The sequence below is a fragment of the Hyalella azteca genome, unplaced genomic scaffold (genome assembly GCF_000764305.2).
Source record: "Hyalella azteca isolate HAZT.00-mixed unplaced genomic scaffold, Hazt_2.0.2 contig5344, whole genome shotgun sequence".
Taxonomy (NCBI): Eukaryota; Metazoa; Arthropoda; class Malacostraca; order Amphipoda; family Hyalellidae; genus Hyalella; species Hyalella azteca.
The window spans coordinates 252,387-271,632 of record NW_025935538.1 but is presented as its reverse complement, the minus strand read 5'-3'; the positions used below and the strand labels follow the sequence as shown (position 1 = coordinate 271,632).

The following is a 19,246-nucleotide window of genomic DNA, read 5'->3' as shown; positions in this document are numbered from 1 at the left end:
CGGCAGTGAGTGACAGAGATCGCATTTTCTTGTCGATAAAAACTTGACGTCATGGATGGACGGCCAGACAGATGGACATGGCAAGCACAATAGTGCATTTTTTCCATAAATGAGAAAATGCGCTAAAAAGAAGTTTCTTATTGGCAACTAAGATACATGCTGCTATCAACAACCCAGAAGATGGAAGCTGCAAGTATAGCCAGGCATAGTAGAATACCTATATCTACCAAATGAGGTATGAGCTACAACTATAGCTTTCTGACCATTTTTGAAGCAATAAGATTCACACTAAATCAATTATTTCCCATCTAATTACCAACAAAAGAGCAGGAGCAGGCAATAAGATTCTAAATTTATTAAAAATATTTCACTACAAAATTTCTGCCACAGGTAGGAAAATTCCAATCTTGAGCATTGCCTGGCACCAGCCTGGAAAATGATGTAGAAGCTACCTATGAATTGGATAAAAATGCCCATACTGGCAAACCAAAGTGAAAAATTTGACAGAAGCCACCAGTGAGTTCTGCCCATTCCTATGGCCTTCTTGTCTTGACAAATTTACCCTATGTAGTGAAAATTAAGAAAATGGCACAGTTATGCCAAATTGCCAATAATTTTCAAAAATCACCAGTGATCTATCCATTTGAGCTGCATATGCAGGCAAATTCTGTCTAATTTTTCAGATAGGCTGGTCAATGTTAGCCCAAACTGAAAGTTTAGATTGCTGCTGGCCAATTTCTGTTAGGTACTTATTTTGATTAAAAGTTTCCAAAGAAGATATGCAGAGATTTAAAATATTATTTTATTTTCCTGCATAATTATTAATTTTATAGTATTATTACATAGTGGCAAAGGACTGAAATGCAAAGAACAGATTTCATATTTTATTTGATTTTCCAGCATATTTGATATTATTATTGCATGGCAATTAGTTTCAAAAAAGAAATTTTTGAAAAAGAAGCTTATTTCTAATTTTCTCATTAATCCAAGATATCACTAAATAGTATCTAATGTATATCAAATACTCAATGCCAATTGCCAGTATGATGATATCCATGATACTAACTGGTCTACATATTAGACCAGTTGCTGCTGGCCAATTATGGTGCTATAGCTGCCGGTGACAGTGATGCATTTTGGGCTTCAACAACATTTTTGGTCTATAAATGCAAAAATTAGTGCCACATTCACTAAACTCTGCACCCTGGGAGTGCTTGGAGTCTGGGAGACTGGGACTAAATGAGGAAATTAAAATAAATATGTCTCCCATTTAGCATTTGCCAATTGCCACTATGTGTTATTGATGATGTGTAACTATGTGTTGTTGATGATGATGTGATAGTGGCAAACCAAAGAATTTTTAGAATCAGTTCATTTCTAATTTCCTTGTCTGCTCAATAATTTAGGGTAAACGCGGTATATTCTGACACATTAAGGACATAGCAAAAATGAATGGCCATAAAGAAATCACCATATGCGCAACTTGAGTTCTGTTTGCTTTACGTCACTCTCAAAACACCACACTACTCGCCAGCAACAATGAAACGTCACAAACTGTTGCCATATTTATTTTAAAGCCTTTAGAATTCAAACCTACAAAATCCCTGAATTCTGACGCTGTGTGTGACTAAATTTGGCATATTGTGAGACTAATTCCGGCAGCGCTTCAAACTCTATAAATTTGTAATTCAGGCACCCTGTGTTGGAATTCCGATGCCCTGTGTGAGCTGTATCAGAATACGACACAGCTCAGAAAGAGCTTCATTAAAAAACTTTAATTTTCTAATTAAGCTTTTAATTAGGAAAATTTTAATTTTTGGACACAGCTAGGAACAAGCTAAGTGTGTCTAATTCCAAGCTGTGTCAGAATTAGTTTTTATATGTCTTGTTTTTATATGTTTTTATATGTTTATATTTTATATGTTTAAACATCAAGCTTACGATTACGTAGTTGCGGTCACATTAGAGCAGTCAGACTGCATTATCACATGTTCAGTTGACACTTGCTGTACAATCGGACTGTTATAGAGTAAAATTAGTTATTTGGGTAACACGTGCATGCAACCTTGTAGTAAATAAGTTTGTGGCTTGTAAATAGTTTTTCGTTACTCAGCATAAATGGCTTTTCATTTAAAATTACCGGTGTCGCATCTTAAAATTACCCGGCGACGCTTAGGGCTTAAAAACCTATATATTGGCAACGCTGCATCCACCCTCTGCGCCCTGGCCATAGGGCAAGGTCAACTATCAACTTAGACACGTTTTTTGATGTTCTCACTGGGCATGGTGGCAGGGAATTATTGTGAGTACTTATCGGTCCACCGCCGTGCGTCAATCTTAACCCTTCGCAAGGCCCCATGCCCTTGGCCCTTGGGCCCCTCTTGCAAGTTGTAATGGTCTAAACTCAACAGTTCGACCCCTGGCCACATCCCCATGGTCTCATCACAACTCCCTTTAGAAATATGTGGAGTTTCGAAATTGATAGTAATAAATCAATAAATATTTGAACTGGGAAATTCCTTAGTTACTTACATTGGTTCCACAATGATATCAATGACGTAAAAAATTACAATGACATCGGTTAAGCCTCACTGCCTCAGATCTGTCTCTTATACACATCTAGATGTGTATAAGAGACAGCCCCACGGCCAGTGTAGCTGTCAGCTCACCTTCTTCAGAAGTGTGAAAGCTTTTGCCGGTGAAGGTGTGTTTTACGATCGGTCCATAAAGAAGTGTTGATCGGTTCAAAATGACATAAGAACAGGTTCTTTTGAATAACCTATGGATTGGCACCATGAATTTGGCACCATGTCACTGGGTGATGTGCACTGTCTCTCTTTGATCTTAACATTTTCCTGCCATACCCAGTGTTTTAGCAATAGTATGGCGTGCAATAGTATGACATCACTATTTCAACCATCAACGAATGCATGGAACTAAGACAGAGCTTAATATAAAGGAAAAATTTTAGAAGTGTCGGAATTACCCATGATGTCGGAATATACTGCGTTTACCTTAATCAATTTCTTATATATGATAATCAAATACCGTAATGCTGATATCCAAGATACTTACTTGCGACTTGCCTATTTATTCGACATCGAATCAAAAATGAATTTCAGGAAATGTAACAAATTATGTTCTTTGTCACTATGCCAGTGACTGGTTGTAGTCTTGTCTTCAAATATGTCTTGTAAGTTGTACCATTACAGTACCAATACCTGGCAATACCGCCAATACGGATGCTACCGCTATCGCACTACGCTACCACATAGCGGCACATACTGTCGATAGTGACATACACATTGACACGGCTGGACTCAGCAATTGCTTTTTAGTTTAAGCCCTCGCCTTCTTTCTTTTAGTTTCATTCTTCTGCCCACAGGTGCCTCCTCCCTAGGTCATCAACAGTCTTTGTGATGTGCGGCGCGCTTAATAGGTACTCAGTGATGGATCCATTAGTACCTCGCGTCGTCGGCTCGTTTCCGGATCGAGTTTCACTGTTTCCGGAGCTAATGTTTACACATAAAATCCGGTGATTCATAAATTTGAAAAAGTGAATGATCGCTTTCATTGCTTAACTGATATGATTGTCTTTCTAAATTTTTCCGAGCTTACATAACACGGTACCGGTTATTTGCATTTCAAATTCTCCTATAATTGCGCTAATTTATACAAATTTCTCTTCAGGCAATAAAGTTATAGACGGAAATTAACTTATATAAAGATTATCTTTATCATCATCTCGTGAGCAAATCGATACTTGAGTGCAAACTGTTAGCAGAATTTCAACTTAATTTGATTACTTTTCTAAAGCTGTAAGACATGCTCAGAGATTCATCATTTATTCTCCAACCCTTTAACGCCCAGGTGTACCGTACGGTCGCCTTTCAAATATGTTCCGTAATATTATTTTCATGATAAAGAATTGGCGCTAGTTGTTTTAAACGTGTTCGATACGCGTCTCTGCTTTGTTTTGGTGGTGCAACTCTGCTCTTTGCTGCCAGTACAGCGCTGATCTTGTAGGGAATTTGTGGTGCCATTGAAAATAAGGTCGTTAGAGGGTTAACTCAATACAGCTCTGTCTTGGATTGAAGACTATTCTCCCTAACTCTCCTGCATTTTTCTGTTCATTCGAAGAAAAATGCTACTGATAGAAAGTATCTTACGCACTAATAACTATGAAAGTTACTCGTGGAGTTGTAAAGTGATTTGTATTTTCCGCTGTCAATTAGGCTATTTCAAAGCAATTCTTGATATTTAAGTTGTTGGGATAATTATTAAAATTAATGTTCTGAAGTTCTTAAAACATCAAACAAAAAGCAAAAGAAGTTTTGAAATCACATGCTCATAAATTCGAAACGAAATTAGTTATGTACACATAAGTAAATAAGAAACACTGAAACTTCCATCAATACTGAAGAGGATATTGCTGTTGTCGCGGTCCATCAAAGCGCGCTTCTCCTTCGTACCTGAAAAAAAATTACCAATGAATACATATGTACTTATTTATATGATTGTGGCCCTATTGCTTTGGATTGAAAGTTAGTCACCACACTGCGTTTTTAGACAAACTACAGTACAAAGCAAACGCTTCTCGAAGAGTGTTCGGGATATGTTAGAAAGAAGGTACCGTATTCGGTATTCTCTACTAACTGGACATTAGCGACGTATCCCGTGTGGTGGTCAGCGGTGTAGGTGACGGTCTGACGTCGTCCGTCTGGCAGCAGCACATAGTATTCGCCGTTGACGGCAGCGCCGTCCGATTGCTCGCTGTGGCCGAAGTCGTTGCCAGAGAGTTCGTCCTTTACGACGTACGCAAAGTCGTAGGGTCTCGGCTGCGAAAATACTAATTGTAAAATACATTTAAAACGTTAGTTTATCTAACATTATGTTACCTAACTAAAATGAAAAAAAGGCTAGGGTATCACAATAAAAATTTTCAGAATAGAAGTGTCGGCACTGAAGAAATAGGCCCATGGCCTGTTGCCGATTCTTGTTCATAGAATATAATAGAAGTGTCGGCACTGAAGAAATAGGCCCATGGCCTGTTGCCGATTCTTGAATTTTTCGTGACTTGATTCACAAGGGATCTGGCCTTTGGAACCCGATCTTTTCATAACTGACGATTGATTGAGATAGCTGCTGGACTTATTGCCTGGTCCGTAATTTGCTAGGCATTTTAAGACTGAACATATGCTCCTGCATAGCTTCGTCTAGTACTCTAGTCTGTTCTTGAAGGCGTTCATACACGGAGCGTCAACGTCAATAGTTCACATTCTTTATTTTTTCTATCGTTTAATGAAAAATTCCGCAGAAGCTATAAATTTAGCGCTCTGCGTAGAATCTTGTACTATAACAAAATTGAGTGAAATGACAATTTTTTCAGTTTCACAATGTTCAAAACTTGAACATACAAATTCTCATAAATGTGTCTAATTTTTATCGCAGATGAAAAGCACTTCTGTGCCACTACCCAGTGGCCAACAATTTAACGAAAAAATCAAATACCAAATATTTTGTAACAAAATCTAATCTGCCTTAGAACTGTCCAACAAAGTGCATTAACGACGCAAAAGAACTGCCATAGAAATCGTGTTTGTACTTTTATTTTATTTTTACAAACTAACTCATTGACAAACATTCTATGAAGTTAATAATGAATGCTAACCCACGTTTGAGCCATGATTGTAACTCTACCTATGCGAATGCCTATGAGGTATAAATATTCTTGCAATACGAGATCTAATTATTCAAGAGAGAGTTATTAAAAACGTTAGAGGTGCGTCATGTTTGCTCCTATGATTTGCATCAAAAAGGTCATTAAACTATGATTATTTTATTATTATTCTTATTAGTCTTAACAGTATTATTAGCATAAGTTTAACAAGGATTGCACTAACCTCGTGATAAGCCAAGGAGCCGTCGGGTGCAGCGTAGCTCAGTCCATCTGAGACCGCCACGAGTATGTATGCGCAAATCTGTCGTGCCATGAAATTAAGTAAAGCAGCCAATGATGTTATTCAATTCAAGTTTAATATAGAAACAACACAAATTTTGACATATTAATTTGCCGGCAAATTATTACAACTGGGAGCGTTAAAAATAAGAAAATAAACACCATCTTACTGAAGTAATAAGTGTGATGAGAAACACGTACAACACATGGACAATTTTTGTAAACCAAATGATGAACTAAATAAAGTATCTATTAATATTGATCAAAGTTTTAAAAGACAGAACTAATCATGAAGTTTTGTTATTATTTCACTTTGGGGTACAATTTTGTGATAATGAATAAATCTAGAATTTTTCACAGATTTTCAATTATCTACGCTAGAAAACCTCATGACACAAAACATGTTGGCTGTCTTCTATTTTAAGCTCATGAACATATCGCAACGAACAGATCGAGTTAATTTCATCAGAATGCAAAATCAGTCAGAAATCTCAGTGCGCCGATTGAGTGTTTACGCTCAACGGAACAAGCTGAAATTATTTTTGTGAGATAAAGAGCGATCTAAGTAACTACCCTAGCCATCGGGCCTAGCTATCTGTTTCGAAATCATTTAACGATTTGGCTATTTAAAGTCAATTATCTGGCTTAGGTTACTGATCAGCAAATAATATCAACTGGACAGTAGACTGAAGTAAATTTTAATTTAACCCTCACCTTATTGGGCAACATTTCGTAAAACGCAAGAAGTCGTAGAAATTTTCGTTCGAATACTACGATGAGATGTTTGTGCTGTGACGTTCAGAAGTCGTATGCAGGTCAGTAAGAAAGACCAACATTATTTATGCTGACGAGGCTCCTCCTCTCACGGTCGTTTGAATTATTTTCCATCGTAAGTTGCTTTGCACTCAATATATTCATGGTAAGCGCTGGACTTCACTGCCTCCGGTAAAATATAATAGAATAAATGTGAGGGTGCAGTTCAAGCATAAGTAACGTTCGTTGGTCCGGCGTTTCACTAGTTCATTAGTTTTAACCTAAATATAATTAAAAATATAGATTAGGATCCATTGGCCTTGCTTTGCGTCTGTTAATTGAGCTTCGCCCGACACTCAAGAAATCGTTAGGCCAACAAATCATCTTTTGCTCACAACCGTTATGACTGTCCTTCAGCAAACAACTTCAACAGACGTTGGCGAGTGGTAATAACATTTTTACAACAGGAGTGTCTCAAAGACTGTCTTCGACACTCCATACTAGGACGAATGACTGAATGGTCCCTAATGTTAAGGGCCTCTTAATTCGAATCGCTTTCGTACGAAACGTGACCAATTATAATCACTATGCAGTGGAGCGTACACCCAGAAAAAGAAATGGGTCATTTTCCATAAAGCGACACTTTCTTACTTACCAAACGAGTATAGAGCGGACATGGCGTTGATTAGCTTCATTGGGATAAAATGACCCACACAAGAGCAACTAAAGCGTCGTTATTTGGAAAACTCGCGATCATTTCTCTCAGTGTAATCACCAAGGTTATAATGAGGTCTGAAACATCTCGAGGATCTGTTTTTAGCGCATTTTCTCTTTATAGAAAAAATGCACTATTGTGCTCGCCATGTCCGTCTGTCTGTCCGTCCGTGACTTCACGTTTTCTTCGATTTTAAGAAGCGGGCATACCTGTATCAAAGATACGACATCTCTAGCTCTAATGCACTGTACTAATCGCAATGAAAACTGATTTATGCACGAAAAATGCGCTTTCTGTCACTCACTGCCGTGAGTACTGAGTTATATTTTTTGTTATCACAAAGTAGCATTAATCGCACGAACTTTGTGGACGCGGTCGACATCATAAATTCATAAGTCTGCTTCTCCTAGTATCTCGGTTTTCTCTAAAACAAACCTTATGCATGGCTAGCGAGTCAAATAAAAGTCCTCAAGGTCGCCCCATTCGTCGGGGTGAGGAAATGGGGGGCCTCAAGCCTTCAACTCGTTAGCGCTAATGAAGGTTAACTATGTTAAGGAAAAGTCGTGGTTCTCGGTCATTTGGTTCAAAACTCAATGATACTCCAATGGTAGTTAACCTTTTGCAAATAGATTTCTGCGACAAAACAATTACCCGCTAACTTCGGACAAGATTTTACTTTGGAACGCGCGTTGTTACAGTTCAACAAAAGTAAAAACCAGCTTGTTTGTAAAAGGTTTTCTGGCAAATATAAAGTTTGTGTACTAAGAAATTGTCAGGTATAAAATTATTTGACAGGATGAGTTGTAGGGTTGGATAGTGTTAGGCTTTCTTCAGTTTACTACAGCTGCTGGGTGATGTTTTTACATGATGAACAGGTATCCGACATACCACTGCTTAAGTGACATTTCGTAAAGTAGAATACGTAATTATCTTCACAATCTTACGAATTCCTGAAATCAATTTGGTTAAACTGTGGTAAAGACTCGAACACTACGACAGCTATGGACGTGATATATTTGTTCTACATTTTGTAGCAAGTAGAATACGAAACCTAAGTCGTCCTTGTAATAAATTATGGTTCGCCCCAAAAAACGTAGGTCGGGCTGTACGTTCACCATCAAATTTCCAAAATTCGTGTGTTGTGTGCTTTTCGCTTTAATCATAAATCTGCCCGACACACGTTTTTTGGGGCGAACCATAATTTATTTTCTACTTTTTAGTCCACAAGAAAAACGTGTTTTTTTTTTAAAGTTTTTTTTAAAGTATTTTAACACGTTTTTTTAAAACGTTTTTCTTAGCTTAGCTTCGCGTTTGTTTGTTTATTTGTTTGTTTGTTTGTTGTTAACATTGACAACGAAAATTAGCCCACTTCTGATTGCTCTAGAGATCTGAAATTCGGCATGCAGGCTATTTTCGCCTAACAATTTCAGATACAATCATAAAAACTAGCAATTAGAGACCTAAATTAGCTTAATTGAGTAAAGTATATTTATATAGTATACTGTATATATATATAGTATGACGTGCGGGCGCTGACGTTATAGACGAGCATGCGCTGACGCTGCGTATCATCAATACTCATCGAACTTTTTAAAAACCACGTTTTTCATGTGTAGCAACGGACTACAAAGGAGAAAATAAAATACTTAAAAAACTTTTTAAAAAAACACGTTTTTCTTTTGGACTAAAAAGTAGAAAATAAATTATGGCTCGCCCCAAAAAACGTGGGTCAGGCTGTACCTTCACCATCAAATTCCCAAAATTCGTTTGTTGTGTGCTTTTCACTTTAATCATAAATTTGCCCGACACACGTTTTTTGGGGCGAGGCATAATTTATTTTCTACTTTTTAGTCCAAAAGAAAAACGTGTTTTTTTAAAAAGTTTTTTAAGTATTTTATTCTTAGCTTAGCTTCGCGTTTGTTTGTTTGTTTGTTGTTAACATTGACAACGAAAATTAGCCCACTTCTGATTGCTCTCGAGATCTGAAATTCGGCATGCAGGCTATTTTCGCCTAACAATTTCAGATACAATCATAAAAACTAGCAATTAGAGACCAAAATTAGTTTAATTGAGTAAAGTATATATATAGTATATGTAAATAGTATGACGTGCGGGCGCTGACGTTATAGACGAGCAGGCGCTAACGCTGCGTATCATCGATACGTACGTCAAGTCATACTTAATCAAGTCTTAGTCGTTTTTCTTGTGGACTAAATTCTAAATTCTTGTGGACTAATTTTCGTTGTCAATTTTAACAACAAACAAACAAACAAACAAACAAACAAACAAACGCGAAGCTAAGCTAAGAAAAACGTGTTAAAAATAGGAGAAAGACAAGGTGAGTTCCGAGTTCAAAAAATCAACATGTAGATCACGCACAATTTTATTCCTCGCCGCAATATCTTCGTATTTCACTAAATAACCAGCACTGATCTACAGTCAACCATAGTACATTATTTTGTCGCAGACGAAGGAAACGAATCAAAGTAAAGTAAACTCCGCGTTCAAGCGATGTGTAAACGTTGATCAGTTACAGAGCGTTGATTTCTAGGCGATCTTGACGTGTTCAATGCAAGGGCCCCTAATTTGGTCTGTAGCAATTCGCCTTTCAACTTGAAAATTAGGGCGAAGTGGATCAATCGAGACGCACATTCATATAATGAAGATTCAATCGGATGAACCTGAACGGTAAATAAAATACTTCAAAAAAAAAAAAAATTAAAAAAACACGTTTTTCTTGTGGACTAAAAAGTAGAAAATAAATTATGGTTCGCCCCAAAAAAACGTGTGTCGGGCAGATTTATGATTAAAGCGAAAAGCACACAACACTTAAATTTTGGAAATTTGATGGTGAACGTACAGCCCGACCCACGTTTTTTTCTGGGGCGAACCATAATTTATTTTCTACTTTTTAGTCCACAAGAAAAACGTGTTTTTTTAAAAAGTTTTTTTTTAAGTATTTTATTTTCTACTTTTTAGTCCACAAGAAAAACGATTAAGACTTGATAAGTATGTCTTGACGTACGTATCGATGATACGCAGCGTCAGCGCCTGCTCGTCTATAACGTGAGCGCCCGCACGTCATACTATATATATACTATATATATATACTTTACTCAATTAAACTAATTTAGGTCTCTAATTACTAATTTTTATGATTGTATCTGAAATTGTTAGGCGAAAATAGCTTGCATGCCGAATTTCAAATCTCTAGAACAATCATAAGTGGGCTAATTTTCGTTGTCAATTAACAACAAACAAACAAACAAACGCGAAGCTAAGCTAAGAAAAACGTGTTAAAAAAACACTAAGCAAAGACTTTTTACAAAAATTAAAGTAAATCAAAACCGAGGAATATTCAAGGAAGTAAAAGATACGACATGAGATTTTGATTTTGTATTTTTTCTGAACATTTTATGAAATTTGACAGGACCCGGAGCAAAATTCCTTAACCAAAATGCAAGAATGCTAATAAAGAGACTCACTGAACATAGGGGTAAGAAAAGGTAATCGCTAATAGGTAAACCACGATCTAGAAAACATCAGCATTAGGCTCATTTACCTAAAACGAACGACCCCGGCTCAATTCCTAAGAGGTAAATACTGACAAACCATGAAAATCCTACCCCAGTCTATCTTGCACTTAGCTTCACTCAGCCAGTATAGATAGCACTATGCTTCACTCAGCATTGTTTGCACCGAGCTACCACGACAAGAGAAATAGATGTTATGAACCGGTTCAAGTAAAAGATCGTCGCTAACCACGATGCAATCAATGTCGATCTGCCAAGATTTACCATGCATATCAATATCATTACAAGCGCTCGGGTAAATAGAAATTGATACCAGGGACGTGGCACTCTAAAACCCATATAGTTCGAATACGAAAGTATCCAACATTGACGCACGCCTTTACAAAAAAATAGCTATCTTTCACAAACACAATGGGGGCCTTGAATATCTTATAAAAATATATATCATTTCGAAAAATTTACATCACATCATTCGAGTCGATACGCCTTCGAAATCAATAAGCCTCATCATGACAAATTTTACGTTCTGTGGCCACACCAACTGTACGGTCTAAATAGCAACTGGATCCTAGTGGAGTCAAAGAAGCCTAAAACATTGGCCGACCGTCGAACGGATTTCTATGGGAATTATGTGTATCAAAGTTATCTATGTACACTAGACGCAGCTCATGCTATGTACATATTCACTATGAATCATCCTGAAAACATTTCTCAACATTATCTCGGCTGAGGAGCAGGCAGCAATTACTCGCGGCCAGCGACATCAGGGTTCGCAATGACATATCACCATAGAAAAAAATACTAAAACTTTACCATGAAATATTTAACCGTAATTCTCACGAGAAAAAATTTGTGTGAGGTTCTCGAGTGAACGGTCATGATACGCACAATTAATTAGAGTTAAATCAGCGGATGAACGTGCGTGTGTAAGAAAACTGATGAGCTAAACAACTTCCATGACAAAAAACATGAGCAAGCAAAGACAGAGCAGAGATATGCAAAAACATCAATGAGAACAAAATGAAACAGACCACTCAAAAATGCCAGGAATACAATAATAGCTTTAATTGTCATTCTTATAATGTGATGGAGAGCCACCAATTTATACCACGATCAACGACACCGAAGAGCGTTCAGTAAGCTACATTTCAATAACCGAACAAATAAAAGTTAAGAAGAACTTCGCTGATATTTCAGTCTTCGTTGAGCAATAAGGCAATATGATGAGAGAAATGTATTTCATCATGAAATTACAGTGATCGGATGAATATTAACAACGCTCAAGGTATGCTCTGGTTCGTCGAAAATAGCACTACAAGAACGACACTTTGCGTTGAAATAAATTGACAAAGAGCAAGATAGAACTAACGAAGAAGCTGTGTCTATAAGGGAACTTTTTATACAAGGGAAAAAGAGCATTTTGTAGACTTCACGATGAAAAAATGTTGAAATTCATACGATCGTAAATACAGCCACGGCGTTTAAATTAGATGAGGCTTTGGAAAGGCGATTTACATTGCTCAAAATTCTCTCTAAAATAAACACTGAAAAAATAGTATTTGCACACATTCGGAATAAAGATACAGTAAAAACTTCCACACACTTCAGGCCACCATCAAGCAAAACAAATATAGCTTGTGACCCGCCAAATTAAAAAAAGAGCACTTCAAGATCACCAAAAAACTCTTCGGAAAAGAAAACCGCGGCTTTCTTTGATCACGACCACATAGAAAGATGAAAGCAGGATTTACAAAGCATGATAATAGGGAGAAAGATTTAGGAAGCTTATCACTGCTACCTCGGAAAATAATTTTTTTTTTGCATTTTTTTCATGATATTTTTTTTGTCATTTTTAAGTTTTATACATTTTTTTTATTTTTTATAGGTACTTATACAATGAAACTTAAATTAGGGTCAAGAAATGCACGCGATTGGCAAGCCAGACATTTCAGCAATAAAATATTTCACATCGAGATAGGGTTACTCAAGTACCAAAAAAAGGGTAGCTAAGCCATGCGCTGACCGACTCTTTAATGTCCATGTAACCATGCACCACTAGCACCGGGCAGTACTGAACTAAAAGAGTTTCCCCTCTGCTCGAAAAACGGTAGAAATCTCACCACCATACAAGAGGTAGCATTGAATTATTACTGAATTTCCAACATGTGGGAGCTAAAATAACTTTAAAAACTCGCCCCTCTTCAAACTTATAAGTAAAAAGTTAAAATAGGACACTTGGCATAAAAATAGTAAAAATACCTATTCCTAGACCCGAAACACATTCCGTTTTTACCAGCAAATTACGATCATAAGTAACATTCCGGTGACAACCCTAACCATTCTCATACAAATTTGTAAATTCGAAACATGAGAATTGGGTAAGAGAACCGCAAATAGTATATATGATCAACTTTCATTAAACTTTACGCCATTCAGCAATCCCGTAAGTATTGAATTGAGAATACCAGGATAATGGATATCGGAGTTCGCTCAGCTGCGTTTGGCCCCATATTAATCCAACAGAAGTGGCCGTACGAATTGCAGCTGTTTAATCTTCTAGGAAGAATTTTTACTTCAGACAAAGCAGGAAAAAACAAAAACGTAATTTGTAGCAAATAAAAAGGGCGAGTCAGACGAGCTTCGTGTTGATAGCAACCATGTCGCTAGCAGACACATACATGAGCCTGGAGGCAAACATCAGGACCACGACGCATGCTTGTTCATTTTTTACTCAATTTGCCAAGCTTGAAAATGACGGAAATCATGATAAATTTGAACGAGAAACAATACATTTGGAGCCGAGACGCATACATAATACTGTTTATAAGCCTTTGATGAATGGTTGGTTGGAAAATGTCAAACAAACACGTTTGGCTATACGAGTCGAGCCAAAATGCAACACACTGCACTCACGGCACTTCAGCGGCGACGCAAAAAAGCTAACGAAGGAAGGAACAACAAGGTGGAACTAAGTACAATCCTCATCTTTCGGGAAATTATGATGCTCTATAGATAAAACGAGTATCTTTTACTGTCATAATGCGGGAAACAAATGGGAACTTTTTAATGAACTCTCTACGGTTAAAGTTCGAACATTCATTAGAATTTATTTTTTTCTAGCGATCGCGATTTTCTTCATCACAAAGTAGACGACAAGCAACATGGGAATAACTCCATATCTTCTCAATTGGACATAATTCTTGCACAGGAGTTGTTTGCACGTCGTGTCAAGCTAAACATGGAATATATGCCGGAGGAAGAGGCACAAGTGTAAGATATAACATCTTGTGTGCCACGGCCATGCACGAACTCGCTTGCGCTGCTCGGTGTTACGATAATGATCTTGTTTGCCATGGCATTAACTCACTTGAGTATCAAGCGGAATTTCGGCACAGAAGTCGGAACGTTGGGCGTGTCTGGAGTGATCACATCCGGTAATTCGATGCTCGAGATTCGCTGCAAAGCAATATCTTTTATTAAAATGATATTTACATACAAATTTAGTACAATCATTTAATTAATAACAATAAAATTGACAAAGCCACAGGTAAAAAATGATAAGATAAACTTTAAAGGATATCACTCAAAAAGCTCTAAGAAAAAATCGGAAGTCGCAGTTAACATGAAACCGTGTGTATTCGTTGGAAACTATTTCTGCAAAATTAGATACAAACAGTGCATTCATTGAAATAATCCATAAGTCTAATTTATAATAAATTCGCTAATATTCAAGTCGTTTATGAGGGAAATATTGCACAATGGAAAACATGATCGCGAGAGGTGGGCATCTCACCTGTCTCGCAAGTACGAGCTGCGGAGGTTTGTGCATGCGGCGACTGGCAACACCTACAATGGCAGCTTCGGTGTAGCTGCTGCCTTGCTTACACATATTAGAGTTGCCGTCCTTCCTTCGTTTGGTGCTGGGCATAACGGCTGTGCATTTCCGGCGGTCCAAAACAGGCAAAGGAGGAGTACTCTCTTCAGTGTGCATTTCGTCGCAGTTCTTAGCGTTCTTCGACGCTTCACGAAAGGGAGGTAAGGAAGGGATGAGAATACCGGGGAGCTTGGTAGCTGAAGGAATAGCGCTTTCAGCTGTGATTGGGGGAAGCGAAGTGGAAGTCGACTCGCATGATAGAATACTGGGCTCAGCTGAACTCGTCCCTTGCTCAACTGCGTTACTACAACTGAATTTCAGTGGCTGAGGATTCGTAGAATGAATAGTGAGACTACTCCTACGCATGCTGTTCGCCAGCTCCTGAGGATTTGCGATACGTTCTTCGGACTTCGGAACATACGTGGGTGATTTAGAAGCGGGATTCGTGGAGGGAAGTTTATTTTCATTCTTGATGTTTTGTGAATGCGTATGATGGTGTCGAGAATTCTTGCGCTTGGTCGTGGCAAGTTCTTCCATATCCAGAGATGCATGTCCATTTTCATGGTGAGATGATAGCGAAAGGCTAGAGGAAGTTTTCTTGAGAGGCGAAGAGGGCGGCGTTATAGCACAAACACTATTCATGTTCCTAAATACGGCATGACTAACTGGGACGTGATTCAACGGCACACTGAGATTACCTACAGAAGAATCTTCAGCCTGTGATTTCACCACTAGAGAATTCTTCGCTGCCCCTGAGTTTGCAATAATATTGCTAGGAGGTATTGTAGAGTTGGCTTCAGAATTATGGATAACGAAGGAGCAAGGAACGAGAAAATCTCCTTTATTGCTGCAAACGTCCTTAGGTTTTTGCACTTGAGACGAACTTTTTCCGTCTTCCTGCAGAGCTGCTGGATGCAAGCACGACTGAGGCTGATTCGGGGTGATTTCACGTCTGATATCGTTTCCAGCGGTGAACGTTTTTATGCTCCTAGAACTGCTGCTATCTGTGTTGTAATTCTCTCCGTCCGTTTTAACTGCGGTACTATTTGAAGGAGGTTCATTTCTAATCGATTTGCCTGAGACTTTCAAACTGCAAGAACTTTGAGTGCTGTCGCTCCCTCTAAGATTCCTATCCCTGCATCTTCTATTGTCTGCACTCTTGTGTTTACACGACGCATGATTAGAACTTTTCTTATGCTTACCGCAGGCAGATTGTTTCTTTGAGCTGGCTTCACTCAAGGCATCACTGTTATTGTTTCGGTCATAAGGATTACGAGTAGAGTCGATAACAAGGTTGGAGATTGACGCCGACAAATCTCCCATCATTCGCCCGTTACCAGGCGCCTTGTTCATCAATGAAGGATGAAGTAACGATCCAGACGACAAAGGTAAGGATGGGTACTGGGAAGGTAGAAGAGGGCAAGGATAGGCACCAGGATATGCAAGTGAAGGAGGTAGGACAGGATATAAAGGTTCCCCGGTATAGTGATGAAATGAAGGCACGCCTAGCGGATGGAAAGGTGCCGCCATGAAGGCTGCCTGAGGGGCGTGAAAATTCGGATGCCCAGGAATTGGCAGCGGATATGCCGGCATCCGAATGGCATTAGCGTTTGAAGACTGTATTTGTAGCAGCGATTTCGTGAAGTGATTAGATGCCACAGGTGGAATACCGTGGTGGTTATTAATCAATGGGTGTACGGATTGGTGTGAAGCGATGGGATACCCATTACATTCGGTTAATATGTTCTGAGGGAATATACCAGGGTTCAGATGATGGGCGAACGCAAGTGAATCTATAGTTTTCTGGTCCAACTGATGACCTCCATGAAACATTAATGCATCGCAAGAAGTTCTGGGTACAGACGTGGTCGACGGTAAGCCCTGAGACGGCAACTGAGAAGCATGAGGGGAGCCTGCATTGGCCACACATGGGGACGAAATTGAGGTCGATGATGTCTTAGAATTTAATTGCTCACGACTATTGGCAATTTGCTCTTTGCGCATTTGCAATTTAGATTCTTCCTTCACTTTAGAAATTCCTCTCCCGTTCTCCAATGAAGGCATCGATGCTTGTAGATGAGGTTCACAGACCTGCAGGGATGACATTTGATCACAAGATAACGCTTTTCGGGACATGCGTTTCAGAGGTGATTTAGAACAGCCCTTGGATTTGGTGGAATGTTTTACGGCGTTAGCGTTCGACTTTGATTCCTTACCCGAAACTTCTCCGTCAGGGCCAGGGCTGGGAGAAACTTCCTCTTTTGACACAGCAGATCGTAAACCCTCTGAGGGTTTTGAGGAACTCGCGCTCGTGCCACTACCCTGACAACATGAAGCATCCTTAGCTGGCACCGCGGCTGATACTAGCGTGAACTTGAAAGAGAGCAAATCCTTTAACATCGACTTGCGGCTGCTGTTGCTTGAACTCGCAATTACTTTGTTCATCGTCGATGGACTGTTATTGTTACAATCAACCGTGGGCTGGATAGTGGGATCAGGGACATCTTCAAACACTTCAATGCTATTTCTCCGCTGGACATTAGCCACGGTCTCGGGTATTTTTTCAGATGAACCGCAAGCTGCAGAACGAGGCAAGCGTTCACCAGCATCAAGATTCGGCAGTGCCTTACCGGTAGGATCATCCATAATTGGGGAATAATTATTTTGTAAACTTGACCCTGCATCTGACGAAATTTCCAGTTTCTCTATCATTACATCTAGAGAAGGATGGGAACATGAGAGAGGTTCATTCTGTTTGGGAGCACAATTTTCATTTAATACTGTCAACTGAGAAGACTCGACAACTTTTTGACGCTTTTCTGTTTCGAAATTATCTTGTTCGTTCCCAGACTTAGCAATTTTACTGACTTTAAGATTGCATTTCTGATTAGCACTTGTGCCATGATTTTGAGGTTTTGAACTCCTACTGAGACTGGCACTTGCCGGGATTGCTGAAACATCAGGATTAGAACTTTTTCTTCTGTGCAACTTGCCTGAGTGGACCGCAGATACTTTTTTATTATTATCCTTATCATTATTATTACAATTATTCGAAACACTAGCTGTTTTCTTTCCACTGGAGGTCGCGGTGTCAGCAGCACAATCTGCTGCATCGCGTTTTGTGAAGCCATTTGGATAAGCGTTGGATAACTTCAACGCAACAGCTTCCATGCTACATCTATTCTGGTTGATCTGTTGCTGGTGACTGCGACTGAGGTAAAGAGGATCAGTGACCTGCTCCCGAGACTGGTACCCGAGTTCAGAGTCTCGCATGAACATAAAGTTGTGTTCGTCGTGGTGTTGACGTTGATACGATTGTCCATAATTTTGTTGGCGATGCAAATCAAAGGGTTCTGGACCGTACATGAAGCGCTCTTGCGCTCTCTGCTGCTCCTTCATATGCTGTTGCTGCTGGTTGTGTTGTAGTTCAAGGTTGAAAAGATGTTCCAAGTGATCACGCTCGTGATTCAGAAGCATTTGATTAGAATAATGCGGATGCTGCATTTGGTTTTGATACTGTTGTTGAAACTGATGTTGCAGCATGGAGTTTTGAACCATGCCACAATAAGCGGCCAGAACATGAAAATCAATCTCAGTGCCAGCAGCAACACCGACTTTCGGTTCTGTCATACCAGCCAGAGTTTGGTCGGGCAGGCTTCGTGTGTTGCCATTAATTAAAGTTCTTGCTTCCGTTTCCTGCTGCTGCTCGCCCCGCCTGGGGTCGCATGAATCTATTCTGCCCTCAGTTTGTCGGTACAAGGCCTCATGGTCTACAAACTCCATACCACTGGTATGTGTCATGGCACTCATATTCGATCCATTATTACTGTTCTGAAGAACTTTTCCTTGCAATTTTTCATCGAGATTAGAACACTGTTCCGAGTTCTCAGGGTAATCGATGCTTTGACTGGATGTGATTTCATTCATGTTTGGGTTTTCACTCCTACCATTTCCGGATTTCCTTTCGTTGGCATAGTTATTATCAGAATTCTTATAACAGTAATTATTTTTGTCACTTCTGCCTTTAATGTTTTGGTTTGAACTAGCACGTGCATGGGATTTATCCCGATTCTGGAACTCAAGAGCCAACTCCTCCGACTCTTTGGACTTGTTGGCGCCGAAACGTGATCGCCGACTTGCGTTGAGGCCGTGCTTGCTGCTACGATTGTGTTGCCTAGAATTGAGATCGTGTGAAACTGGTGGCAGTTTTGGCCACCCTCTACAATAATCAACTGCGCCGTGATGTGAACTGGAACTAAGCGATGATGTTACATGGTTTACGGATGTGGAGATGTTTTGATTAGCCCGTCTGTTACGATGGTTCTCGCTCCCATTACTGCCAAATCGGTTGCTGCTGCTACTCTTGATGATCAGTGTGAACTGTTGCTGCAAGGATAAAAGAAAACAGCGTC

General features: G+C 39.2%; 2 protein-coding genes across 3 annotated transcripts in view; both read right to left on the bottom strand.

The window, feature by feature from the left end:
• Positions 1 to 4,286: 4,286 nt before the first annotated feature.
• On the bottom strand, positions 4,287 to 6,761 carry LOC108671735 (pro-resilin). Its single transcript, XM_018159304.2, has 4 exons — positions 6,674 to 6,761; positions 5,904 to 5,981; positions 4,657 to 4,838; positions 4,287 to 4,472 (listed from the first exon to the last, which is right to left on the bottom strand). Exons 1-4 carry the CDS (start codon positions 6,686 to 6,688, stop codon positions 4,412 to 4,414), a joined length of 336 nt encoding a protein of 111 aa, XP_018014793.1. The 5' UTR covers positions 6,689 to 6,761; the 3' UTR covers positions 4,287 to 4,411.
• Positions 6,762 to 10,808: 4,047 nt separating this feature from the next.
• LOC108671736 (poly(A) polymerase type 3) overlaps positions 10,809 to 19,246 on the bottom strand; it is a 35,426-nt gene continuing 26,988 nt past the window's right edge. Inside the window, exons 12-13 of one of the 2 annotated variants that reach the window (XM_018159305.2) lie at positions 14,754 to 19,220; positions 10,809 to 14,416 (exon numbers count right to left, since the gene is read on the bottom strand). In XM_018159305.2, the coding sequence (XP_018014794.1) occupies positions 14,324 to 14,416; positions 14,754 to 19,220 (4,560 nt within the window). In that variant the 3' untranslated portion in view covers positions 10,809 to 14,323. Of the gene's footprint in view, positions 14,417 to 14,753; positions 19,221 to 19,246 lie in introns of those variants that run through there. The other variant, XM_018159307.2, reaches the window with a different exon arrangement.